General features: G+C 44.9%; 12 protein-coding genes across 12 annotated transcripts; 4 read left to right on the top strand and 8 right to left on the bottom strand.

Moving 5' to 3' along the window:
* Window positions 1-883: 883 nt before the first annotated feature.
* Window positions 884-1,922, top strand: F5147DRAFT_660144 (uncharacterized protein; the record flags this gene model as incomplete). The annotated part of the gene is made up of 6 exons (XM_041434653.1): window positions 884-924; window positions 983-1,014; window positions 1,076-1,151; window positions 1,229-1,385; window positions 1,703-1,774; window positions 1,809-1,922. 6 exons carry the CDS (start codon window positions 884-886, stop codon window positions 1,920-1,922), a joined length of 492 nt encoding a protein of 163 aa, XP_041284428.1.
* Window positions 1,923-2,104: 182 nt separating this feature from the next.
* Window positions 2,105-2,445, bottom strand: F5147DRAFT_782867 (uncharacterized protein; the record flags this gene model as incomplete). The annotated part of the gene is made up of 2 exons (XM_041442779.1): window positions 2,105-2,360; window positions 2,432-2,445. 2 exons carry the CDS (start codon window positions 2,443-2,445, stop codon window positions 2,105-2,107), a joined length of 270 nt encoding a protein of 89 aa, XP_041284427.1.
* Window positions 2,446-3,096: 651 nt separating this feature from the next.
* On the top strand, window positions 3,097-3,700 carry F5147DRAFT_660143 (uncharacterized protein; the record flags this gene model as incomplete). The annotated part of the gene is made up of 4 exons (XM_041434652.1): window positions 3,097-3,149; window positions 3,211-3,272; window positions 3,344-3,620; window positions 3,670-3,700. The coding sequence occupies 4 exons, from the start codon at window positions 3,097-3,099 to the stop codon at window positions 3,698-3,700; spliced, it is 423 nt and encodes a 140-aa protein (XP_041284426.1).
* Window positions 3,701-3,938: 238 nt separating this feature from the next.
* F5147DRAFT_733172 (uncharacterized protein) lies at window positions 3,939-4,881 on the bottom strand. The gene has a single exon (XM_041439421.1). The coding sequence runs from the start codon at window positions 4,816-4,818 to the stop codon at window positions 4,009-4,011; it is 810 nt and encodes a 269-aa protein (XP_041284425.1). The 5' UTR covers window positions 4,819-4,881; the 3' UTR covers window positions 3,939-4,008.
* Window positions 4,882-5,393: 512 nt separating this feature from the next.
* Window positions 5,394-6,461, bottom strand: F5147DRAFT_733169 (uncharacterized protein). The gene is made up of 2 exons (XM_041439420.1): window positions 6,429-6,461; window positions 5,394-6,371 (listed from the first exon to the last, which is right to left on the bottom strand). The coding sequence occupies exon 2, from the start codon at window positions 6,361-6,363 to the stop codon at window positions 5,476-5,478; it is 888 nt and encodes a 295-aa protein (XP_041284424.1). The 5' UTR covers window positions 6,364-6,371; window positions 6,429-6,461; the 3' UTR covers window positions 5,394-5,475.
* A 348-nt stretch (window positions 6,462-6,809) lies between these two features.
* Window positions 6,810-8,184, bottom strand: F5147DRAFT_168546 (uncharacterized protein). The gene is made up of 10 exons (XM_041428369.1): window positions 8,036-8,184; window positions 7,894-7,983; window positions 7,818-7,840; window positions 7,724-7,757; window positions 7,600-7,669; window positions 7,493-7,543; window positions 7,365-7,437; window positions 7,251-7,308; window positions 6,977-7,196; window positions 6,810-6,917 (listed from the first exon to the last, which is right to left on the bottom strand). Exons 1-9 carry the CDS (start codon window positions 8,074-8,076, stop codon window positions 6,995-6,997), a joined length of 642 nt encoding a protein of 213 aa, XP_041284423.1. The 5' UTR covers window positions 8,077-8,184; the 3' UTR covers window positions 6,810-6,917; window positions 6,977-6,994.
* Window positions 8,185-9,691: 1,507 nt separating this feature from the next.
* F5147DRAFT_660141 (uncharacterized protein) lies at window positions 9,692-11,325 on the bottom strand (the record flags this gene model as incomplete). Its single annotated transcript, XM_041434651.1, has 6 exons — window positions 9,692-9,744; window positions 9,894-9,965; window positions 10,014-10,198; window positions 10,803-11,117; window positions 11,177-11,217; window positions 11,272-11,325. The coding sequence occupies 6 exons, from the start codon at window positions 11,323-11,325 to the stop codon at window positions 9,692-9,694; spliced, it is 720 nt and encodes a 239-aa protein (XP_041284422.1).
* Window positions 11,326-13,252: 1,927 nt separating this feature from the next.
* F5147DRAFT_589933 (uncharacterized protein) lies at window positions 13,253-13,414 on the bottom strand (the record flags this gene model as incomplete). Its single annotated transcript, XM_041432154.1, has 1 exon — window positions 13,253-13,414. A coding segment is annotated over one exon (162 nt), but the record flags the coding sequence as incomplete, so codon positions are not given.
* A 1,241-nt stretch (window positions 13,415-14,655) lies between these two features.
* Window positions 14,656-14,865, bottom strand: F5147DRAFT_557537 (uncharacterized protein; the record flags this gene model as incomplete). The annotated part of the gene is made up of 1 exon (XM_041430529.1): window positions 14,656-14,865. A coding segment is annotated over one exon (210 nt), but the record flags the coding sequence as incomplete, so codon positions are not given.
* Window positions 14,866-15,171: 306 nt separating this feature from the next.
* F5147DRAFT_589923 (uncharacterized protein) lies at window positions 15,172-15,476 on the bottom strand (the record flags this gene model as incomplete). The annotated part of the gene is made up of 2 exons (XM_041432152.1): window positions 15,172-15,372; window positions 15,420-15,476. Coding segments are annotated over 2 exons (258 nt in total), but the record flags the coding sequence as incomplete, so codon positions are not given.
* Window positions 15,477-21,752: 6,276 nt separating this feature from the next.
* On the top strand, window positions 21,753-22,379 carry F5147DRAFT_589924 (uncharacterized protein; the record flags this gene model as incomplete). Its single annotated transcript, XM_041432153.1, has 1 exon — window positions 21,753-22,379. One exon carries the CDS (start codon window positions 21,753-21,755, stop codon window positions 22,377-22,379), a length of 627 nt encoding a protein of 208 aa, XP_041284418.1.
* A 988-nt stretch (window positions 22,380-23,367) lies between these two features.
* On the top strand, window positions 23,368-23,967 carry F5147DRAFT_168480 (uncharacterized protein). The gene is made up of 5 exons (XM_041428368.1): window positions 23,368-23,474; window positions 23,533-23,643; window positions 23,696-23,785; window positions 23,840-23,862; window positions 23,923-23,967. The coding sequence occupies exons 2-5, from the start codon at window positions 23,603-23,605 to the stop codon at window positions 23,958-23,960; spliced, it is 192 nt and encodes a 63-aa protein (XP_041284417.1). The 5' UTR covers window positions 23,368-23,474; window positions 23,533-23,602; the 3' UTR covers window positions 23,961-23,967.
* Window positions 23,968-24,085: the final 118 nt, after the last annotated feature.

Here is a 24,085-nt window from a genome sequence, read left to right as displayed (position 1 = left end):
CTCACAAGAACATGAAATTGCTGTTCTTTTTTATCCAACACTCATCTACACTCATCTGTACCATTCCTAGGAGTTCAGCAATACGTGTTCGCCCCCGTCTGTCTGGTACCCACAGAACTGCCAATTTGGCTTACCTCTAGGTGGAAAATGCACAAGAGGGCGAAGGGCTTAGAGGTCTTAACAGTATAAGGTGGCCTTATTTACATTTTTTCCCAAGCAGTTACCTCTCTACGCAGCCCATCAATGAACCGGTAATCAGCGTCCCAAGTTTATACGGTTGAAGCAGGTTGGGCATTTTGCAGCTCGTTGACTGAACTTTCACTTTGACAGTTGAGTTAACCCATACTCAACCCGGGCCGGCTAGGCCAGGACTATAGCAAAAAGATATCGCAGTCGCGCGCCGCGAAATGCGCCCTGGCCCATGGACTCCCTGTGACTCAACTCTCTACAAGATAGGCTAACTATTTCGATACCGATGTCTACCTTGGCAGGTAGATCAAATCCCACTCGGTACTAATCTCTGTCCACCTGTGAGTTGATGAAAGACACAAAAGGAAGGTATGAAGGACAGCCAACAGCGGATACGAACTTCCCAGCGCGCAACTTAAACGCTCAGGGAAATCGGTTCGTGCAGAAGCCGGCAGTCTGACAAGTCAATGGCCATCATGTGCCAGTGTCTTGTCGAATAATTAGAGTCCCAGCGTCAGGTACCGAGGCACGAAGCAAACGCTGGCTCATCGCATACCAAGGAAAGAAGTACAGCCTACTTTGCCCTACTATGCAACCCGCAATATATAAAATCTTCCTTGCTGAGACTCTAACTGCAGAATTCAAACTCTTCAATCCACACTCAATCACATTGTGTGTTTAACGATCTGAAACAATGTCACCCCGGTCCTTCGTCAAGAATTTGACCTTCCAGTCGTGAGTGTCTGTGATCTCGTTCTGCATAAATTTCATCCGACTTGCTGTCGTTGCACAGCAACGACCTCGGCCAGGCCCAGACCATACTGGGTCCGTTGAAGATATTGCAGTTGGTTTGTTACGATCGCCATCTTTTCTTCTATCACCTTAGTGTATTTTCCACCCCCAGACTTTGTAAACAAAGGAGACATTATGCCCACGCCCGTACTCTACCTCAGCGATATTGGGTATGTCGTCTTTCATGAATTTCTCCTTCAGACCGTTCACAATAAAATGCAGAGATAGCAGTCGCGTCACGGCAAAGTTCACTCCGGTCCCTGCGCGTCTACATCACGTCCGACTACGAAGAGACCGATATTGTACGAAACCAAGTCGACACTCCTGCGATGTGGACGCAGGACCTCACTAACGCTTGCCCAGAGCACGACTTGGAACCTCCCGCGCGACCCGAAACACTGAATGTTACTCGATCGATCATGCTTGATTGAGGAATGCGACATCGATGCGCCTAGATGTTTGTTCTGTGGGGATCTGCATCAGTGTTTTCTCTTTTTCATAGCATTTTGTCCAAACCAATGGCTCCAATTGGTTCCTTATCTTTTTATGAGATTGCTTGTATGTCATGTATTTTCGTCTATGTGTTTGAACTCTTACTGCCACGTTGCCCAACTTACATATGACTCCTCTTTCCAGTCTATGCAAGGCTACCGTGACCTGCAACAGCCCAGTAGATCATCGACGAGAACATAGTATTGAAAGTCACTTATTCAGTGTATAGACTTGCTTTTCCAGAGCTCGGGCCGTGAATGGGAACACCATCAGCGCTGAAACCTCCGTGAACATCATCAACGTGAGTGACTCTAAAATTGCTAGAATCGACGCAGACCATGATGCAGAGCGGCGAGAAAACCCTGACAGAAGCCAATGATGTCTATCGTTTCTCTGTAAGTCTGGCTTCCGCTTATTTCATCTCGACCACCGACGAATATCTCGTTTGATTTAAACAGATAAATAAAGCCCATAAAAAAACGGAACTCTTGCAAAACACATGACACACGAAAAAGACAGGCAACTAAGTAAGGCCATTGGTTTGAACGAAGATACTATGAAAGGAGAGTAAACATTGGGATGAAGACCTTACGCAACAGATATTTAGACACACGAATGTCGCATTCCTTAATCAAGCATAGTCGATCGTGTAACGTCCAGTGACCGCGCCGCGTGCGAGATCTGAGATCGCGAGTAGTGTTCTGTGCAAGCGCAGCGAGGTCCTGCGACCGGTTCGCAGGGTGTCCACTTGACCTCGTAAGATTGCGGTCTCTTCATAGTCCGACTTGATGTAGGGACGCAGGACCGGAGTGAACTTTGCCGTGAAGCGACTATCATCTCGCAATTTGTCAAGGGGACGTAGAGGAAAGATGACATACCCAACATTGCTGAAATAGAGTGTAGGGCCCGGTACAATGGGCATCAACCAAGCGTCTTTGTTGAGCTGTCAAAAACTCACCAAGGATCAAACATAACCGGATTCCGAGGCGGTATTTGATCCCAGGAACATAGCTATTCAACGTTTCAACTCTCTCGCATCTGCACATTAAATCGCACCATCCATCAGTGAAACGGTGAACAAATGATGAGAGTATTTAAAGCAATATATTATTGTATTAGATACCTAGGAACAATCTTCGTAAATCTGCTGACCGCTTATATTTGGTATTGTCGAAGAAAGACATTTACAAGTACGGTAGCCCCAATACATAGCACTATTGTCTTCGCGAACTTTTGCACTTGGACGTATCAAGAACCCGACAAGAGAAAAAAAAGCACATGTTGAAGCGTGCCAGTCAATGGACCGGTGAATTCTTGCTGGCAATTATGCTGCATTTACATGGTATCCTCATCGTCGGTTGGAGGTCCATAGTACAGCCTCAGAGAGCAGAACTTTGTACCCAGACGTCAAATTGATTTGTAATCCGGCTAGATTCGTCAGCCGTCCCGATTGCGCTCGTACTCAGACATCAATCATTGGTCAAACATCTAATGTCGACAGGCACAGGGCTGCCTTTGTAGTGCATCTAGATGCAAATATCGATACAAACCTTATGGTATACGCCATGTAAACGTCAATGGCGATGAGCAGCCCTTACCTGTCAGCAAGTTTTTGCCGTGTAGATGCGGTCCGCGGAGGATGCGAGATGGGGCTTCAATTTTTGGGTGACCCGCAGGTATTCATCTTTTCTCGATTATCAATGGTTTCATGCTTAGAACGCACTTATACAAAACTAGCATTGTATTCTTCACACGCCCTGCGACTGAACAAGTGACTCGAAGCTGGGATCCACCAGCTGGTACGTTTGTGTGTGTGATCTCTCAATTTCAAATATTGAGCTCTATGTTCTCAAGGCTTGTGTTTGTGCAGTTTTCCTCCGTACGGAGGGAGACAGGGGAGACGTTAATATTGACAGGGACTATTATACGCTTGACAGCGTAGATGATTCCGAGTCGCATGTTCTAGCTTCGTTACTCAAGCTCTGGTTGCGTGAGCTATGGGACGCATTGATCCCTGAAGAGATGTACAACGACAATATTGCGCATTCTCGCGAACCTACGGTGAATCTGGCGCTGGTGATGGCACCGAACTTACTGAGGTGCAATCCAGAATCTATGACCGTCGTGTTTACACTGGCAAATGTTCAGTGCGCGTTCCGATAATGTTCTTGTCGATCCATGTTGATGTCTTTGCAGGTACGCGAAGTGTTCGCCTATAATCTTCTGATGGATAAGTGCAATCAAATTGACGCGGATTGTGTTCCAATCCATGGCCTTGGTGCCAGTCTGCCATGGCCCCCACAACCTCGCGTTTGTAAATCTCGCAACAGAAAGTGAAACATGCCTAACATGTTACCGTATATCCACTATCTTTTTCTGTGCTCTATGTGCACCATCACCCACCAGCTTGAAATTGCATTCACGTGCATAGAGATCTTTTTCAGTCCTTGCAAGTGTACTTCCCATCATTCATCAGAGTAGCACACACCCCCACCTCTCCTTGTGAATTACGACAAAAATGTGTAGGTTAATAGGCTATTTGAATTCCAGCTGGTCTTCGCCCAGCATCTTGGCATCCAGCAAATCATCCAGCCCGGTGACAGCTGTCCGTGATGAGTCTTGTTTCCAACGTTTTGGCTGCGACTTGGCAGAACTCCACTGGCCGAACTCATACCCGTCCTCCACATCCTCCTTGAGCGCATCGCCCTTCCATGCATCCAAAGCCGGCAATTTCTTGCCCGGCCTTTTCCCCTGTTTCCTTCTCGGCTCCTTGATAGTAAGCTGCTCGATCTTAGTCAACATTCCAACGACCTCTCCACTCCCAAACACAGACTCCTCTTCCCAAATCGTGCGCGCGCCTACTTCCCGCCTTAGTTTTTCGACGAGTTTCTTGGTTCTGCCATCCGGCTCGACGCCATTGACGCGCATCTCTTCGAGTGCGTCGTGCACGCCTCTGAGGTCGCGGAAACATGACCAGCGGGTTTCTATCAACTCGTTGTATGCGGGAGTGGTGCACCCGAATACGTAGCTTGGGATGCTTAAGTGCCGGGCGTAGTCGAAGATGGAGAGAGCCAGGTGGGGATCACGGTATTTATCACGGAAAGAGCGCATGAGGTGCGCGATGAGGTAGGGATAAGTCGGGTGTTGGAGTTCAGGGTGCATAGATGCAGGTTGTGGCGGTGGATTTGCGTCACTTGTGTTCGAGGTTGGGGTAAGGCCTGAAGCGGGCTGTTCCTCGGCTTTAGCAATAGCATTCCGCGCGCGTTCCTCGTATTGCTGAGACTGCCCAAACACCTCGCGCATAGACCATTCAAGCAACTGCTGATCCGTATCGCAAAGCTCCATTTCCTCCTTCTTCTTATCAAATTCTTCATCCGCCTCTGTCGTCCATTTCAGCCGTTTTGAGTGCCGTCTGAGTTTGCCGAATAAATCTGACGTTGGGGCGTGGCCGAATGGTTTGCGACCGATTCCGATTCCGTCGAGAACAGCGAGCGGGTCTTCTTGTTTTGAGGAGGAGAGTTTGGCGGAGGGGTTCTTTTGCTCTGAGACTGCGTCGAAGATCATGTTGAACATATCATCGAAGGCACTGATTTCGCGGGCGGTCATCGCCTGTCTGCGTGCCCGGGTGCGTCCTGAGGTTTCTACGCCGCCAACGCGTAAGTGATTGCCGACTGGGGAGGGGAGGATAGGTGGCATCTCTTTTATTGAGTCGTCCAATATGTGGTCCCAAGGAGATTCTTTGGCAGCAAAAATGGAGTCGGGTTGCGTGCTACTGCTGCTGCTCCCTGACGGCGTAGCAGAGGAGGTGATGCAGCGTGCAGCTGCCCTTGCAAGACTCGCACCTGCATAATTGGAGACTCGATGGTAGACGAGCATGAATGAGTATAGATATTCCTAATTTGACCAAAAATTGGTCATCCTTGAAACATACTTAGCAACTAGCATTTGCTCGACTAACCTATCTATGATGATATATCGTGTCTAATGGTACACCACTACGTTTCACATCGTCTTAGGAAGACCTTCGATGCATTCCCGAATGAGACGCAAAGTCTCGACCTTGTCGTACAACATGCACGTGCACTCAGTATTAGGGCACCTGGCATCCCAACATGCGATCGCCTCAGGCCAAACGGTCAATCCCACATCGACGACCGTGTCTCCTAGCGGTCGAACATCCATCTCCATCACGACTCTATACTTGAGCTCTCTCCACGTATGATGATCAACCTTCCATCTGCACCTCGGACAATATGCTGTCGTGCTTCCTGTCACGAACGGCTGCTCATTGAGTCGTTGCCGGATGCCCTCGCGTCGATTGCGATGCAAGTTCATCAAGTCAAGCACAGCGCCTGTGTGCAGCTTTCGGAGGATGGGTTGATATTCCTGTGCGTAGATGTTGAGAGTCAGCGACTGCGTGGATGCACGTCTGGTCTCCTCCTCCCATCCACAACGGGTTGCAGCTGCATACAGACGCAGAGGTTGGTCTGAGAGCGGAGGAGTCATGATAAGCACGCGTATGAGCGAGATGGGCCCTGGCATCTCGTATTTTTCTGCAGCGAATAGCAGTGCATCGACCTCGTCATACGATGTGAGTGGATTGATTGGCAGACCGCAGATTATACGCAGGAGACTCTCTAGTGTGTGCGAGTCCTCGTCTAGATTGATGACCTCGGGGTGATTCGGAAGAGGGTTTTGTTGAGGCATGGAAAAGAGGGATCGGAACCAGCCCGATGTCGTCTTGAGGGTCCATGAATGGATACGGAACAGAGTATGATCTTTGGCGCCGAGCACAACATCGGCATCTAGAGAAGAGAATGACTGGTGGAAGGTGCCGCCATAATTCAGCGCTTGGACTAAAGCTGTGTCAGGAATGGACTCCGTTTCCATCGTCGCGACTGTCGGTGTAATGAGATGACTAATAGTATAGCAGAACTTTAGGGCCCGGTCAGAACCTTGCTTCTGTCGATATCAAACGGCCTGACTTACGACGTGGTACCGTGCAGGTCTTGCAATTGGGGTTTTGTCAGGCTCGTCGAGGGTACTAGATGAGAACACGACCGCTCACATGTTGACCTGAGCCTTAAATATTTCAATAATAACCCCTGTCTACTTGTAATTAGACAACTAACAATCACACACAAACGCTGTACGCGTCATATGTGCATGTGAGGAGCTCGGGAAAATTCCTATTCAAGCAAGAATTTTCAGATCTAGGCGCCCGACCTCATCATGTCGAGTTTTCACTGGGTTCGGTTTCACAAAGCTAACATCTCGACATGCACACTCCAGAGATCCTGTTCAACATAATGAAAGATTTCAAACAGATACATAAAGCTCCATAAGAACTTCTACAACTCTCAATCTTTGTGAAATACATGACATACAAGCGATCTTATGAAGAGACAAGCAACTAAGCGAGGCTATTGGTTTGAACGAAGATACTATGAAACCACAGTAAACATTGAGATGTAGATATCACAAAACGGATGTCTAGGCGCACCGATATCGCATTCCTTAATCAAGCATGGGTGAGCGTGTAACGTCCAGTGTTCGGGTCGCGCGAGAGGTTCCAGGTTGTGTTCTGAGCAAGCCCAGTGAGGTCCTGCGACCAGATCGCAGGGGTATCGACCTGGCCTCGTAAGATAGAGGTTTCTTCATAGTCTGATGTGATGTAGGCCCGCAGGACTGGAGTGAACTTTGCCGTGACGCGACTGCCATCTCTGCATTTGATACTGTGAACGCTCTGAAGGAGAAATACAGGAAAGGTGACATACCCAACATCGCTGAAGTAGAGTACGGGTGTGGGCATAATGTCTCCTCTGTTTACAAAGCCTGGAGGTGGACAATACGCTCAGGTGAAAGAAGAGGCGACGAAGATGGTCACAAACCGACTGCTATTTCTTGGATACTCCCAGTGTGGTTCTGAGCCTGCAGGATGCCAGAGGTTCCCGTCTGAGGGGCCTGCACGAGGTATTCGTCGGTGGTCGAGATGAAAATCAACGAAAGCCAAACTTACAGAGAAATGATAGACATCGTTTGCTTCTGTCAAGGTTGTTTTCTCGCCGTTCTGCATCATGGCTTGCGTTTGTGCTAGCAATTTGGGAGTGGATGAGAGTCGCTCACATTGATATTGACGGAGGTCGCAGCGCTGATGACCTTCCCGCTCTCGACCTGGGCTCTGGAGAAAGCGAGTCTATACAATATATAAGCGCCTTTTCAAGACTATTGTTTTCGCCGATTATCTCACTGGGCTGTGTAGGTAGCGGTAGCCCGGTATGGACCTAGAAGGAGTGATCATATGTAAGCCGGCAACCTGGCAGGAAGAGAATAGAAACACCCACCCGACTTCCCGAATTTGCTGACTCTGAAAAAATTGCAAGGTTTTAAGTCGCCCCAGACAGAAATAGGCGCACTTACTTCCAAACTATCGGGAAGACGTCCTCGTAGAGGCCTTCCACGTTGGGACTCCAAGCGAGCATGATCGTGACCTCCTTGCCGAGGTCCTTGCTGCGAAACATCAGGTGAGCAATTTGTATAGAGCGAGATCGCGAACACTCACGACTGGAAGGTCAAATTCCTGACGAAGGGCCGTGGTGTCATTGTTTCAGATTGTGAAATACAAAGTGTACTGGTAGCTGAGATTGAGCGTGGATTGAAGAGCTTGAGTTCTGCGGTTAGAGTCTCAGCAAGGAGGCTTTTATATGTTTCGTATCACATAGGTTGTTTCTCTTTCCTTGGTTTACGACTTAGACAGCGTCTCCTTCGTGTCCGGGTACCTGACGCTGGAGATCCTAATTATTCAATAAGGCGGTAGCTCATGATGGCCCTTGAATCGGACTTGCTAGACAGCCGGCTTCTGCGCGAACCGATCTGGACGTTTGAGTTTGCGTGCTGGGAAGTTGGTGGCTGCCGTTGGAACTTGGCTGTACTTCAAGCACATGATGATGGCCCTTGAATCAGACTTGCTAGATAGCCGGCTTCTGCGTGAACCGATTTACCTGGGCGTTCAAGTTGCGTTCTGGAAAGTTCTTAGCTGCTGTTGGAACTTGGAAGCACATGATGATGGCGCTTGTATTACACCTCACCCTGCTAGACAGCCGGCTTCTCCGCGAAGCCGTTCCTTGGGCGTTCAAGTTGCGTACTGGGAAGTTTGTAGTTACTATTGGCTGTCCTTCATGCCTTCCCGTTGTACTTGGAGAAAGTTGAGTCACGGTTACGGTCGCAAGTAGGTAGTACACAAAAATAGAAGGCTATGGGCGATGCGGCTTGCAAGTTGTAGTATCGTTCAGAACAGTCAAGGCGCGTCCCTGCTCAGCTAGTTTTAGATCAACATCCGCACATCAGTGGACAAAATCAAATTACCTTCAGGGTTTGTCAATTCTAGAAAACGTCGTTGTCAAATGTCGACTTGACCTTATGGCCGTATTCTCGTAAATTACTTCACCTGTGTGTCAGCATTTATTAGTAACACTGATAGGCTTATCAGATGCTTTTTTACTAATCAGTGGCGGAAACCTATGCTCAGCGCGTTCGTTCACAAACATCGCTAGATTGGTCGGAGGACAATATGCAGAACATATTGCAAAATATTTTACATCTATTGTTCAATGTTGAACCTAAACAAATGATAAAAATTGTGATTTCCTACCAGATTTATTTCCAAATGAAAAATATATTGACATTAATCATGTTCTCATTGATCTACAACTTTCAGTGAATCTTTTGTAGCTTGTCAACCACTTCACATTATCTCCCATGAATTTGGAGTGTTGTAGATAGGGATGCACACAGGTAAACCACTTATGTTACCCCTTTTGAGATTATAATAAAGTACAATTTTGATTATAAATATGAGACTCAGAGGCACATAAGAGTTGGTGCTAGAATTGCTTAATCATTCAGATATGTCTGTGCAGGTTATATATACTTTGTATTACCACTGGGTTATGTAATCTCTGATGTATGGAAAGCCAGATGCTTATGCTCAACTATCAAGCAAATACTACTACCTCATATAGTAATCGGACCTTGAGCACCATACTGGGCATATTTACTTGTGTTGATCAGTGCAAACCTACTTGCATATTTGAATCTTAGTTGAGTGCATAGTGATGAAAACTGAAGGCCATAATACATATAGGATTTTCGGCAGCTTGTAGCACAGTGAATCGGTTGCAAACGTGTAGGGTACATGTAAGTATGTACCATCAACAATTTAAGGTTTCAGCCACTCCTTCAGCTCCTTCTGAGTCGAGCTCGTCACTAAAACTAGATCCAACAATACATTGTAACATGTCCAACAAATATATGCCAAATGAAAACCAGTATCGTTCAAACTACTCTGGCCTCAAACCCCTTGAGTTCAAACCCTGGCCATTTGCAGAAGTGGTTGCAAACATGGTAAGCCTCAAATTTACTGACTGCCTTCTCGATATTACCCCCCCCCCCTCCAAAGATATCTTTACTGTCACTAACCGAAGGGTGTGATTCTGATGTCAGAATTGCTGGTGTGCAACACATCAACATAGAACACATACCTTGATAATCAGAGATAAAGACCAACCCACCCATCGTGATGTATTGCACATGTTGTGTGAAGGCAAGAAACAATGTGAAGTCATACCCAAATTCATCCGGAACACGCAATGGGTCAGGATCCATGTTATAAATATATTTGATGAAACTCTCATCTCCACCATCAATAATTCTTTGAGGAGAAAGCCTGCATGTGCCGATGCAGCCTTTGATGCAGGCTTGCTACTATCTTGATAGTAAGATAGCGCCAGACCAGCTTCAACAAAGCGGACACAGGGAATATCAAATGGTACAGGCTCAGATGCACTTGCCACCACATGGTCAATAAAGTCGTAGACAAGCCCTAACAAAGCCTTTGCCCAATATAGGACATTTGCTTCCCTGAATAACTTTGGCAACTCATCTGTAAGTGCAAAGCGACCAATTTTGTACTCCAAACTTGCCAGTGCTCCTTTAGGATATACCTTGTAGAATGGACATTTGATGACAATGTCATGCTATGCCCTGGACCCAAGACCTGAGGTAGGAGGCGACATCAATGTCAGCCATCCTGTATGTGCCATCTTGAATCTGCCTATGCTGATGCGACCCTCAATGGACGTGTCAAGAGTGACATAGCCCACTGACAAATCAGCGTTGTCCACAGAAAATGAATGGTGCTGGGTAGTCTTCAAAAGGTCATTGAGTTGTCGAGTGGGGATTGAATAAAAGTTGATGTTTTCAGTTTGAAACTTGGAGACTTAGATCCAGGTGAGCACATCAAACACATACATCAGCAAATGACAACATACCCTGTCTCATGTCCAAAGTCCAAATCAGCACCTCCACCAATCTCCAGGGCTACTTTGAGGTCATTGTGATCAGGAGAGCAGAGAAGTGCAGGTGGGGGATTATGAGGGACACTGAACTTGTGAGGAAGTGAAACAGTGCCAGAGGTGGAACTTATTGTGCATTCATGAGTTTGCTTGATGGATGTACCAGTGGTGATAACTTGTGAAGCAGCAGATGATGTATCTGGTGGTGCTAAGTCGGAGTCAAACAGTGGGGGAGGGACTATGGTGGTGGCGGATGATGTGTCCAGCACCAACTCAGGGCCAAAAGTGGGTCTGCTGAGGTGAACGGTGGGTCAGTGGAGTAGGTGTATGATTCCACCGAGTTGGCACACAGTGCCTTGCCCTTGCCTTTACAACTTGAGTGTTCGATTGCCTATACAATTGTATAAGTCAGCATGTGTGACAATTATACAATGAATAAACATACCATTTCGTTTGCTTCTTGCCAATCTTCAAATTCTATCCATTGAGCCTCCGGCATAACTACCATAAGGCTAAATTGTTTTGTCTTGAATATCGGGGTTTTTGCTGGACCTTTGCAGGCAGGCTGAAGACACTGTGAGTAGAAATAGGGAATGGATGGCTGGTGTGTCACAAGATCAACCCATTTTAAGTCTGACACAATAAATTCATGGTCGCGCTGTAAAGAGTAGATTCTATGTGGGCGCTACAAATATGTTACCTTAAGACTCAGAGTGCGAGTGAGATGTTCGTCCCAAAGAGACTGCCAATAGAAATGCTCCTTGATATAAAGCAAGGGATATCTTGTTAAGATCGAAGTGAGAGAAGGAAAGTTACCAAGAGTGCACTCGGTGTTCCGAGGATGTGTCCGAAATACCAAAGTACTCGTCCGAAGTGGTCCGAAGGTGGTCCGACGTCAAAAAATGAAGGTCCGGAGTTGCGTGAAGCGTCCAAAGAGCTTCCGATGAACAGCAATGGTTCCGAGGTAGAAGTACGGCATGTATGTCGAAGTGTAAGACTTGCAAAGTAAAACTAAGCAAAGCCCATCGGGAAAACTAAGAGATAGCGAGATGCAAAATGGCAGTGGTCAGGCCAAACAATCGTTCCGAATGAACAAGAAAGATCGATTGCGCAAAGTACGACTATCCGAAAGTGACTCTACTGACTATGACTCATAGCAGGGAAAGTGAAGTGAAGTGCAAGTAGCTAGCGAGGCAGATTATATCTTACAGCATGAAAGTCCAGAAACTGCATAGGCGAAACTAGTAGCGAGATAAGACATCCGAAATGTAATAAGACTCAAGGCGAGCCGCTCAGAGATATGCATGCAATAAGGCGCAAGGCGTGTTTGTTATACGTATAACTGATGGGCCGACACATACGTGCCCCTAGACATAATCAATAACAGATAACCAAGTGAAAAACGCACCAGCGAAGTCAAACGGACACGGACGGGACATGGTCCGGAGGATCGGAACTGTATTCAGGCCTCGGAATTGGATGGATGACCTTTGGATGACTCGGACGAATGCATGGAACTCTCGGAAGGTAAATGGAGTGTCGAGGAATGTGTATGTGGAATACCTATGAGTTTGGCAGGATATGAGCCCAATGCCGATCCGAGTGCTACACCAGTGTGCTAGATTCGTTCAACTTTGACACTCCCCCTCAAACCTAGAACATCCTAAGTCCACATATATGTTGGTGATGTACAGGTTGGGGTAGTGCTTTGTAAAGATGTCTGCCATCATTTGTGCAGTAGGACAATACTTCAGTTTTATTAGTTGATTATCAACTTTGTTTTGGATATAGTGATGTTTTAAATCAAAATGCTTCATTCTTTTGTGATACTGTGGGTTTTGTGCAATCACAAACATGCCAGAGTTGTCTGCATACAACAAGGTAGCCTCCTTCTGCTTGTATCCTAACTCCAAGTATAGATTTTGGAGCCATACTGCTTCTCTTACTGCATCTGAGAGACAGATATATGTATCAGCTGATCCTGTCAATATGATATATTATATTAGTGTGATTGAAGCAAATCCATGATATATCCCTGCCATTAGGGTTTAAAAGTCCAGTTGCACAACCGGTCAAAGACCACAGACCAAACCATACCACAACTTTTTAAGACCGAATTTTCAGTCTTGGTTGCCCTTAATTTGACATCTTATGGTTGCTGGTTGCCTCATTTGACCTCTAATATCAGACCAATGAAAAGTCGATCACAACCAGTCTATACCAGAACCGGTTGCCTGAAATACAAATATTCAGCTATGAACATGACTTGGATATACAGACTAATATGAACTGGTCTCGACTTCACCAGCTTCATTCTCCCACTCCACCATGTCCTCATCCACAAGAAGGGAATCTTTGAACTCATCTAGTGAAATCTCCTCAACAATACCTGAGTTTGCTTGAGCGGAGTCAGTGAGAGACTTGCGCTATGAGAATTTGAGCATTTGTAACTGTTCAAAGTGTTTGGCACTGAGATAAGAGCAATGGGCAGTGGTGGTCTCCGCCCCACCTGAAAAAAGTTGTTTGCAGAGTACCAATGATGTGGAAATTGCACAGATGTCCATAGCAATTCTTGCAAGTGTAGAATATATAGAAGAATGTTTCTACATGAAATAATTAGTCAAATACACAAATATAAGTGCGAGTGCACTTACAGACCACCAGTCAACAATGTCTGTGTTCTTCGAAACATCGGGCATGTCCTTGAGGTATCTCCAAAGTTCTGCAGCCCAGATGACATCATAGTCCAGTGTTGCTTGTTCAAGAAGCAAGTAGCGATGATGGTCAAATGCAGATTCCATGGTGGTATCATGAGAGAGAGTTGTGGAAGTATTGGGAACCAATGCAGTTGCTAATGGATGTGTGGTGGTAGTAGAGAAGGGACACATTTTCCAATAGTTTTCCATAGTGGTCTCTACAATTTTCAAAGCCTCGTTATACCAATCCTTAGCATGAGGGTTATCAGCTGCACGCTCACATTCTTGCTCTTCGTGTCCTCCCCAAGTCATCTTGATATATTCCAGTTTATAGTATGGATGAAGAACTATACTATCTGTTAGTCTAATCAATGGAAATATAGTGTATAAGTACTCACCAAGCACAAGCACATACACAGGTTTGTTGTCCATCTTTTGATAGTACTTATTGACCTTATCAAGTCCCTTCTGAATGGCGACCTTGTAGAGTTCATACTTTGGTGTTTCACGTTTCACACTTCCATTCCCATGCCATCTTCAGCTCCTTGGAAGCAGGGATTGTGCACCACAGAGTTGGTTGACTTTTAGAAGAAAAATACTGCTGGATTTTGTTAGCGTCCTGTGGAAGTATTAGTATTAGATATATACCATAAAAATGAACATACTGAGATAATGATGCGTGTATCTTCAACATGGTCCCAGTCATTGCTCTCAAAGGTGAAGGCACTCCAGGAAATGTGTTTTGTCAGTCCAAAACGCTGGATGGTAGTGATGGGGCCAAATAGCTCGTCTGCAGTGTTGATAAACATATTTATAGGCTGCACAAATGGATTGGTGATGTAGTGTTATAAATCAAATTATTTTGCTTACCTGTCACAAGAGATATGCACGTCCGAGCATACTATCAGCTGTTCCCCAGCATATGTTGCCATGGAGAGATATCTTGAGTGGGGTCTTGAACCCACACTTCACTTGAAGCATCTGAAAGTATTTGATTCATTGACTCAAGCACTGTTAGATTGTTAGGTTTGTAAATATTGATAGAAAAATGTGAGACAGACCTTAATCACAACAGTGTACACAGTGGCAACAACATCTAGTGAGCCTTCTAAGACTCAATTGTTGGGCAGCAAGGGATCAAATTCCCAGATTGCAGTAGTAGTTTCCACAGCAGCGATGAGAGAGATGACAGACATAATAGCAACAATAGTGAGATTAAGAATATGAGCAAGGCAGGGGAGGCAGTGTTGACTAGAGCTGAATGAGTAGATGTGGCGGTAATGTAGAACATGCTCTATCTTGTTGCATGTTGTGTCATTGTTGCTCATATTGTCAGCTGTTATGGTTAATAGCTGTTGTATGGTATATGAAGTTAATAGTAGCCACCACAAGCAAAATATAACAAGACGTACCTTTGTAGATTGTCCTGATATGATACACACCTGCTTACATAAGCCAACTATGTATCTTCCCAGATTCACTCCACTATGGGCACCAGACATGCCACAGAATGCAATGACTTGTGATCACAGATTCCAATTTTTCTTCTTAACCTCAATCCAGTGTGCAGTGAGCCCAAGGAATGATTCCTTCATTTGGTCAATAGACCAGAGATCCATAGATGTAGCGACATGACCAGTAGTTATGGACTAGAATACATTAGAAAATGCAATCACATCTATGAAAAAACTTACCTGTATATTGGCCTTGGTACCTTTGATGAGCTTGATAAATGCATTGCGAATATAGGTTGTAATATTGTGTGTTGAAGGCAATTCTGCTGTAGTTGACGCTGGATGCATTGCAACCAAGCAATTTCTAAATGTGGTTTTGTTTGCCACTGCTAGAGACTGGTAACCATTATCATTAATATTTACAACACACTGAAAGATCTTACTTGATCATCACAAACAATAAATTCTACTACTGTGTGCAGCATGCTATCCTTTGAAAACTCTTATTTCTTCTTAGCCTTCTAGAACAGTCTGTCTATCTTCATATGCTTTCCTTTTGATCCATTTGACGCTAAATTTAACAACTCGCAAGGGATTGCATAGTGGTGTTCAGTGATCCCTAGCTCCTTACATTTAGCCTGGTAGAACTCGTAGTGGCCATGTATATGTTGATGACACAATAAATAACTGCCTAGGTGAAACACTTTACACATCCCATTCTGCTTTACAAAGATTATGTCATTTCTTGGAATGTATGGTAAGCTTTCTGTTTTAATATATCTCATACTAACTTACTTGCAAACTATACACCAGTGCCCTCTCTTTGTATCCACTGCACCTTCAATACTGATGAACTTCACTGTGCATTTCTGTGTGAACATAGTAAGTAGATCATTAGCCCACTGTTTCTTTGTCACCAATGGAGCTGGAATATCAGCCTTGTGCCGGTTATCACACATAGTATGAGCTGACAGCAACTTTTTTTACAGTAGGCTTTACTTATAGCATCTTCACCATCATCATTCTCAGTTTCCTGACCACTCTTGCCATCAGACTTGTGGTTAATGACCTCAACCTCACTCTCTGTGACATTTCCAATATTGTGCACTTCTTCAATCTCCATTGCGGTGCTTTTTTCTTTCTGACTATGTTTGGAGCTGGCATTTTTCTTCTTCTTTAAGGTATGCCGCTGATGTTCATAGAGGCTCTCATTGCTGCTATCAGAGTCTTCATCACTGACCATCTATCTTTTTTGTTTAGAATTCTTGGTGACTTGGGAGGCCTTAAATGAGGGCCTGTCTGGGTCACATGCTGTGTTTCAGAGCCAGTGAGGGCCTTTGCTGTTATTGTTCACTTGCATGAAGACTTCCGAAGATTGCCTTGATTCAACATAGTCAACCAACCACAAGCAGATATTGGTTTGTTTTGAGGCAGGGCTTCAAACTATGCTATGCTATACTCATACTATCCTGCCTGCAAACATGTTATATAGTTACCAATTTTGCCCATAGCAAACTTCTGTCATTTTACAAACAGTCCTAACCAGTCCTAACCAGTCCTACACAGTTACAGACCAGTTGCAGATGCAACTAGTCGGCAACCAGCTGTGAACCACATTGCCACTGCACTTAACCAGTTTCTAAGAGTTCAGTTCAGGTTGTAGGACGAGGTCAGTGAGTGTACACAGACCATTTTGGGTTCAGTCTTTTGAAAATTGGTCAAAAGACTGGACTTAACTGGACTTTTAAACCCTACTATCAACCATGAAGATGGAGGGATTGTTCACCGTGACTGTCATGATTTTGTCGTGCATGCGCTGCTCCAGCATTAATTTAGATTGCTGCCATATGGTGGTCTAAGGTAGGCCAATGAGTAAGCTATAAATAGTGTCACCATTCCTGAGAGGGGCTCTGGAGTCATGAAGACATTCATGAAGCATGGCATGCTGACCAACATAATTCATCATGTTGGCTGAGTCCTTCATATGGAGGGAGTCAAGACATTAATATAACTGGTACTGTGCACTTGTGTTAGTTTGATTAAAATGCTCTGCAAGCATCCACCACACTTTGCGGGCTGAAACAGCATGCGACCATGATATGAGTGCACCAACTGATGGACTAAGTCGACATGTGATAACTTGGTCCTTGGCCTTTATGTCATTCAACAACCACTCATGCATCTCTACTCTTTCAGCAGGCATAATTAGGGATCCGCACGGGTATACCCCAGGGTGTCAGGGACCTGACCCACACCCGCACCCTTCGTGCGGGTGCGGGTTTTTGGGGGGTATGGCCAGCTTGTACCCTCACCTACACCCGTGCAGGGTTTACCTGTGGGTAGTACATATAAATATTAAGTTAGAAATATGAAAAAAGGGATTGTAAAAAAGGACTTACTAAGACATTGCAAATGGTGGGCAACGACTTCGATCAGTATGGCTTGAGCTCGACGGAGGATTGACATGCTGTGAACGACAAACAACAACATTGATCAGTATGGCTCTTGCTCAAATGAGGATCAACACACTCATGTTCTGTGAATGTTGGGCTACAACTCAGTGTATCAGCATGGCTCTTGCTCAAACGAGGATCGACACACTCACGTTCTGCGAGTGTTGGGCTACGACTTGGATTAGCATGGCTCTTGCTCGAATGAGGATCGGCACACTCACCAACTGCGAACAGCAAGCAATGACTTAGATAAGCATGGCTCTTGCTCAAACAAGGATTGACACACTCACTTCCTGTGAACAGAGGGCAACGACATGGATCAGCATGGCTGTTGCTTGAACTAGGATGGACACACTCACTTCCTGCAAATGGCGGGCAACAACTTAGATCAGCACGGCTGTTGCTCGAACTAGGATGGATACACTTGCATACTGCGAACGGCGGGCAATGACTTGGATCAGCATGGCTGTTGCTCAAATGAGGATCGACACACTCACTTCCTGCGAACGGTGGGCAACAACTTAGATCAGCATGGCTCTTGCTCAAATGAGGATTGGCACACTCACATACTGCAAATGGTGGGCAACCACTTGGGTCAGCATGGCTCAAGCTTGAAGGTAGGTGTTGTGTTGAAGAAGATGGAGGGGTATAACACACTATAGTAGGCAGGTGTAAGCATTAGCAATAGGCAGTTGAGTACAAGTGTAGTAAGTACCACTATAGTTCTAGATTAGGTAATGTACCAGTCAAACCCGAGTGCGGGTGTGGGTGAGGGTCCGGGTACTCAAAGTGCGGACCCCCACCCATACCCCAGTAGTACCCATACCCATGACCCACACGGGTTACCCATGCTATGCATATGCCTAGGCATAATGTTTGTTAGATTGGCAGGAGTAGTGCAGGGTTTACAATCATGTTAATGTGGCACCATAAGTCTTCGCACATGAGTGCATATTGCATTTTGGTTGACCACCCGACATAGTTTTCTGACCCTAGCAGTTCATGTTACGAACTTGGATAGCTCTCACGGTACAAGCACGAATGTGCTGCCGAGTACCGAGCATATCATAGCCTCAACAGAATGTCAAGGGTTCCCTCCGGTTATCTTGGTAAGGCACACCTTGTCAAGATACAGGGCTAGTGGGATCGACTAAGATAGGGAGTGCCTTTCTTAGAAGTGCGGTCAAGACAACTAAGTTGGGGACTTAGTTGAGCAGGATTCAAGGGAAAACCAAGTAGATCAAAGTGAAGAAATACAACAGTGATCTGTCTACTTATATATGCTGTACATAAGGGTTCAAGCTCGGTCTGTATCTGGGGGATCTATGCTAGTCATGGTAAGTCAGAGATAAACAGTACATGAGGTGTCTTACTAGGATGTGATTGGCAATAAAATCACCAGTTCTCACTATCCTCCACGGTCAACGGTTCAGACAAATACCAATGGTTGATAACGTGGTCGTTCGTGGGAGGAGGCGTAAATAGCTGGGTCAATCTAAACAACTTCTAATGACTTTAGGTGGGTTGAGACAGTGACCGTTAACTGGCTTGATGCAGTGCTTAGGTACTTGGAGGTCGATAGTCCGTTAACTGGCTTGATGCAGTACTTAGGACGGTGAAGATAAGGATCGTAAATGGTGTAGCCGAATCGATAACTGGCTTGATGCAGTACTACGATGCTACTAAAAGAGGATTGCAAAGGTGTGCAATATGAAGATGAAGATATGAATCACACAGTACACAATGAATTAGAGTAATATCTTGTAAACACTCCCTATTCTCAAAAATTAGAGGAGATCAAACTAAGCCTCTAACACAATCAAATCAACCAAAATATGTGGCTTCGAAACTAACTTCTCTGCTGCTCAGGCACCCACGATGAGTATGACGCAGAATCAGAACAGAGTACACCCTCTTGATGTAGTCTTAAAGCAGCCAAGCTCTTAATATTGTTGAATAAAGTGCTAGTCTTATTTGTTGTCCTCCTAATTGTTAAAAATACGTAAATTCTCCCCACAGAAAAGGTATCCTGTGTTTGTAAAGAGAATGTGACAAAACTACAACTAGATGACTCATAACTGTGCACCAGCTAGTGTAATTCAAGGATTGGCTCAAGGTAGGCCTCAGAAGGTCAGTATGTTGTGGGAAATGATGACAAAAGAATGGAGGGAATAAACTAATATTCACTCAGATGTTCACACAAATGTAGGGTGAGAAATTCAGGAAGATACTCAAATCCTCCTCCCTCTCTCTAAAAGGGGGATGTCTGTCCTCTCAAAGGAAGCTTATTTCAAAAGGGAGATTGTCATTATTCAGAGGGGAAACTGGGCCCCTTATATACTACTCTAAATGTGGCTGTGTAACTATCTATTTGAGGAAATATGACTCATCCTAACTCATACTGAGTCATATTAAAGATGACTCATAGTGACTCAGACAGAAAATGACTCATAATGACTCATACTGAGTCATAGTTGAAATGTCTCATGATGACTTGTTCACTTCTCAAATATTCCCATCTATCAACTTTCTTCCTTCAGTTTCCTGACTAATCCATCTCATCTTACTAATCCATTTCATCTGACTAAGCCATTGATCACACATGAACTGTTGAAATGTTGAAATGCTACCGTAAATATGTTTCAGAACATACAGAAAAAATGTGAAGAATTTGTAAAAAAAACAATCATAAGATTGTGAGAGAATGCTGACTAATGTGTTGTGGTATGTTTGGAACTTTATCTTTAGATTGGATAAGTGTTAATTGAATTATTATGTAGTATTATGAGTTTGTTATGTCTGAAAATTACTCAAATCAAATCATAATGTGTTATAGAAAATTCTCAGTAATTTCGTAAAGTATGGTAGAGAACGTCAAAGCTAAAAAGTAGCCATGACCATGCACAAAACAAGTTTGGTGCGTGTCAGAGGTCGTCCATGAGGTTAGATAAGATACATGAGGATCAACCTCTAATCAAGCATGAGGCGCCTAGAGGCGCTCCAGGTTTACATGAGGCGGCATGAGGCAACATGTGCCGGTCTAGGTATGCATGAGGCAGACAGCCTTCATGATCATCAGGGGCAGGCCTTCTAGGCCAGGGGGATGTCATAGCAGTCCAGACCACTGTCATTCTAGGTTCTGGCAGCGTGCCACTGTGTCAGTGAGTCTAGCAGAGCAGGAACTCATGCAGATGTTAAAGTTGACTGTAACAAGTTCAGGGATGTGATCATACTTCCCCATGACAATACCACCATGAGGAATGACAAGATGAGGAGTGAACATGCGAGCAGTGAGTGAATGCAGGAGCTAGATCTAATAGTTTCGGTTGAGGGCTCATAACCTATTGGAAACAGAACTAAAAGATGTGGGATTACATAGTTTTCAATGTCATTTACATCTTGTACACTACTTGTATTTATACTATGACTTCACTAATAAAAAGTACCGGTCCACATAATGAACATAAGTATTTGTAAGTAGGGCACTGCATATTACGAAGAGTGGAAGATCCATAACATTAGCACTCGCATCATACTCCAACAAAAGAATATGCTCAGAGTTCAGGAGAGAACTGCTATGATATTAATATTACCTAAAAGAATATCCTAAAGATGGAAACAAGTGAGATGGAACCAGCATGCAAGATAAACATAGAATGTGAGAAGTACGAGACAATGAGCAGTGGAATAGATTCCTGTCAACAGTCGGTACAAATTCCATACACAAAGTAGACTATTGCATCTAAGTGAGTATATAAGGTACCTACCTCGTGTACTGCATGCGGCAGGCACGAGTACGTTTGCTTGAATATTCCAACATAGAACATACCTCAGAGTTCAGGAGAGAACTGCTGAGGTGTGAGCAAAACAGGAACAAGGGTTATAAGGTAAAATTATGGAAGGGTAAACATAAACAAACAGAGTGACGATGTTGCACCTACAACAGGGCCTGCACATCACTAAGTGGCTGTACCTTCATTTTGTAGTATGCTTTCGAGTACATGTTATCTATCTTATCTTCGAGATTGAATGAGATGCAAAATATTATCATTAATCAAAACATTTGGTTCCATATTTTGTAGGTTGATAAAAACGGAATAAAATAATAACAGTAAAATGCATCTCCACCAATCGGAGGAGTACGCCACTGAAGTCATAAACATTCGTAAGTGTCCATGATGCGCTTAACTTACAGCTGATTCCAAACTATGCGGAATCACAAAATCAAAACTTGCGCGTCGGAAATGTCCAGACAAGGACCCCGTAAGCGTGTGAGTGAGAGACTTGCAGCGCTTGATTGCGACATTGACTCTGTGTTGTCCAATGCCGCCGCACACCGTTTCTGATGATTTAAAGGCTCGAATCCCTGTTTTACGTCGACGCGGGCACTCCGTCAAGCATATCTGTTATCTACTTGGAGTCAAAAAGACCCTTGTATACAAAGTTTTGCGGCTCTTTTCCCCAACTTGGAGCAGCATCCACAGCAAGAATACAGGCCGCTGTCGCACCCTGACCATTGATGATCTTGCTTTTATCACTGCAATCCTTCGTCACCGACCTACTATCTATCTCGATGAGTTACAACACGAATTGCACTCTCGCCACAGTGTGTCTGTGTCTGTGCAAACACTTCTCCGCACATTTTGGCGGTTACATCTCAGTCGCGAATGCATCTCCGCTTATGCTCTTGAACGGAATGAAGAAAAATGTGCTATTTTTATGAATAGTATTGCTGAAATTGCACCTGACCCTGAAATGTTAATGTTTGGTGATGAGGCCGCAAAAGACGAGAGAACCCTCATTCGACACTATGGCAGATCAAGAATTGGAACAAGGTATGTCAAATTTTACTTCGATTGTCCTGTAATAACTAGTCTATACCAGATGCATACAAAGGAAGTGCTTCGTGCGAGGCAAACACTACTCAATCCTGCCAATACTCACTCTTGATGGAATTATTACCTATGATATCATTGAGGGACCGGTGACAAGTGAACGATTTGCACAATATATTTCTTCTTCTCAGTGATCCTATAGTGTGATTTGTTGTGCTTCGCGAGAATTATAGTCAAAAATTCAATGTAGTTGGGCTCAGAGATTTGAAAGACGAGTTCCTTGACTTTGGTAGATTTCACTTCCTTGGTTTTTGCTTTGCCATTACTTTCAGTAGTAATCTTGGTGTATGTATCAAGGTGAATAATGAAAGTAGCCTTGAATTCAGGTATCTCTGGGGAGGAATCTGATGGTGACAACATTGTCATGTAGTGAATCGCATATGTACACTAACACTACTGCAAATGTCTCACTCAGGTGCTTATGGGGTCCTTGTCCGGACATTTCCGACGCGCAAGTTTTGATTTTGCGATTCCGCATAGTTTTGGAATCAGCTGTAAGCGTTCATTTCAGTGGCCCTTGGTTTCAAAGCGAATTCGGAAACCGCCGATGTGTAAGAGTCTTTAATTTGTTCACTGATGCGCTTGATCTAAGATCAGCTGAGCAGGCGAAGCGCCTTGAACGTTCTGAACGACACTCGCAGCAACTTGCAATGTACACAAGTCATCAGTGAACCCGGAACCGGTGATCGGCGAAGTCAAGTCCATGTGCCGGTTAAAATTGGCAGGTTCAGCGTCTTGCAGCTCGTTTGACTGAACTTTAACTGTTACAGTTACTAATTCATACCACACTCAACCTCGGCGGGCCGGCAAGGTCAGTACTATAGCAAAAAGATGTTGCAGTCGCGAAATGCGCCATGCACCATAGGTTGCTGTTCTCATATACTCCTACTTGCGACCGTAACCGTGACTCAGCCCCCAACTAGTACAAGCACAATTGGAAGGTATGAAGGACAGCCAACGGCAGCCACGAACTTCCCAGTGGCACACAACTCAAACGCCCAGGTAAATCGGTTCACGCAGAAGCCGGCTGTCTAGCAAATCCGATTCAAGGGCCATCATGTGCTACCGCCCTGTCGCATGATTAGGGTCTCCAGAATCAGGTACCGGGGCACGAAGGAGACGCTGGCTGAATCGCAAACCAAGGAAGGAGGTACAACCTATGCGATCCAAAACATATAAAAGCCTCCTTACTGAGACTCTAACTGCAGAACTCAAGCTCTTCAATCCACGCTCAATCTCAACTACCAGTACACTTTGTGTTTTAAACAATCTGAAACAATGTCACCCCGACCCTTTGTCAAGAATTTGACCTTCCAGTCGTGAGTGTTCGCGATCTCGCTCTGCACAGATTGCTCACCCGACGTTTCGCAGCAACGACCTCGGCAAGGAGGTCACGATCATGCTCGCTTGGAGTCCCAACGTGGAAGGCCTCTACGAGGACGTCTTCCCGATAGTTTGGAAGTAAGTGCGCCTACTCGTGTCTTGGACGATTTAAAACCTTGCTATTTTTTTCAGAGTCAGCAAATTCGGGAAGTCGGGTGGGTTTTCCTGTTCTCTTGCTGCCAAGTTCCCGACTTACATATGAGCCCTCTCTCCAGGTCCATACAGGGCTACCGCGACCTACACGGCCCAGTAAGATGATCGACAAGATCAATAGTCTTCAAAGTCGCTTACATATTGTATAGGCTTGCATTCGCCAGAGCCCAGGTCGAGAGTGGGAAGGTCATCAGCGCTGCGACCTCCGTCAATATCAATGTGAGC

This window comes from Suillus discolor, assembly GCF_016758755.1.
Source record: "Suillus discolor strain FC423 chromosome Unknown F5147scaffold_268, whole genome shotgun sequence".
In the NCBI taxonomy this organism is placed as follows: Eukaryota; Fungi; Basidiomycota; class Agaricomycetes; order Boletales; family Suillaceae; genus Suillus; species Suillus discolor.
This window is presented reverse-complemented; position numbering and strand designations above follow the sequence as displayed.

Bases quoted from the DNA above. Each gene is read 5' to 3' on its own strand.
- F5147DRAFT_733169 (XM_041439420.1), bottom strand. From the start codon at position 6,363: ATGGAAACGGAGTCCATTCCTGACACAGCTTTAGTCCAAGCGCTGAAT.
- F5147DRAFT_168480 (XM_041428368.1), top strand. From the start codon at position 23,603: ATGTCACCCCGACCCTTTGTCAAGAATTTGACCTTCCAGTC. The intron at 23,786-23,839 runs GTAAGTGCGCCT...TATTTTTTTCAG, and splicing joins GTCTTCCCGATAGTTTGGAA to AGTCAGCAAATTCGGGAAGT. The intron at 23,863-23,922 runs GTGGGTTTTCCT...CCCTCTCTCCAG, and splicing joins CAGCAAATTCGGGAAGTCGG to GTCCATACAGGGCTACCGCG.
- F5147DRAFT_168546 (XM_041428369.1), bottom strand. From the start codon at position 8,076: ATGACACCACGGCCCTTCGTCAGGAATTTGACCTTCCAGTC. The intron at 7,984-8,035 runs GTGAGTGTTCGC...GATGTTTCGCAG, and splicing joins AGGAATTTGACCTTCCAGTC to CAAGGACCTCGGCAAGGAGG. The intron at 7,438-7,492 runs GTAAGTTTGGCT...TACCTCGTGCAG, and splicing joins ACGATGTCTATCATTTCTCT to GCCCCTCAGACGGGAACCTC.
- F5147DRAFT_733172 (XM_041439421.1), bottom strand. From the start codon at position 4,818: ATGGAGCTTTGCGATACGGATCAGCAGTTGCTTGAATGGTCTATGCGC.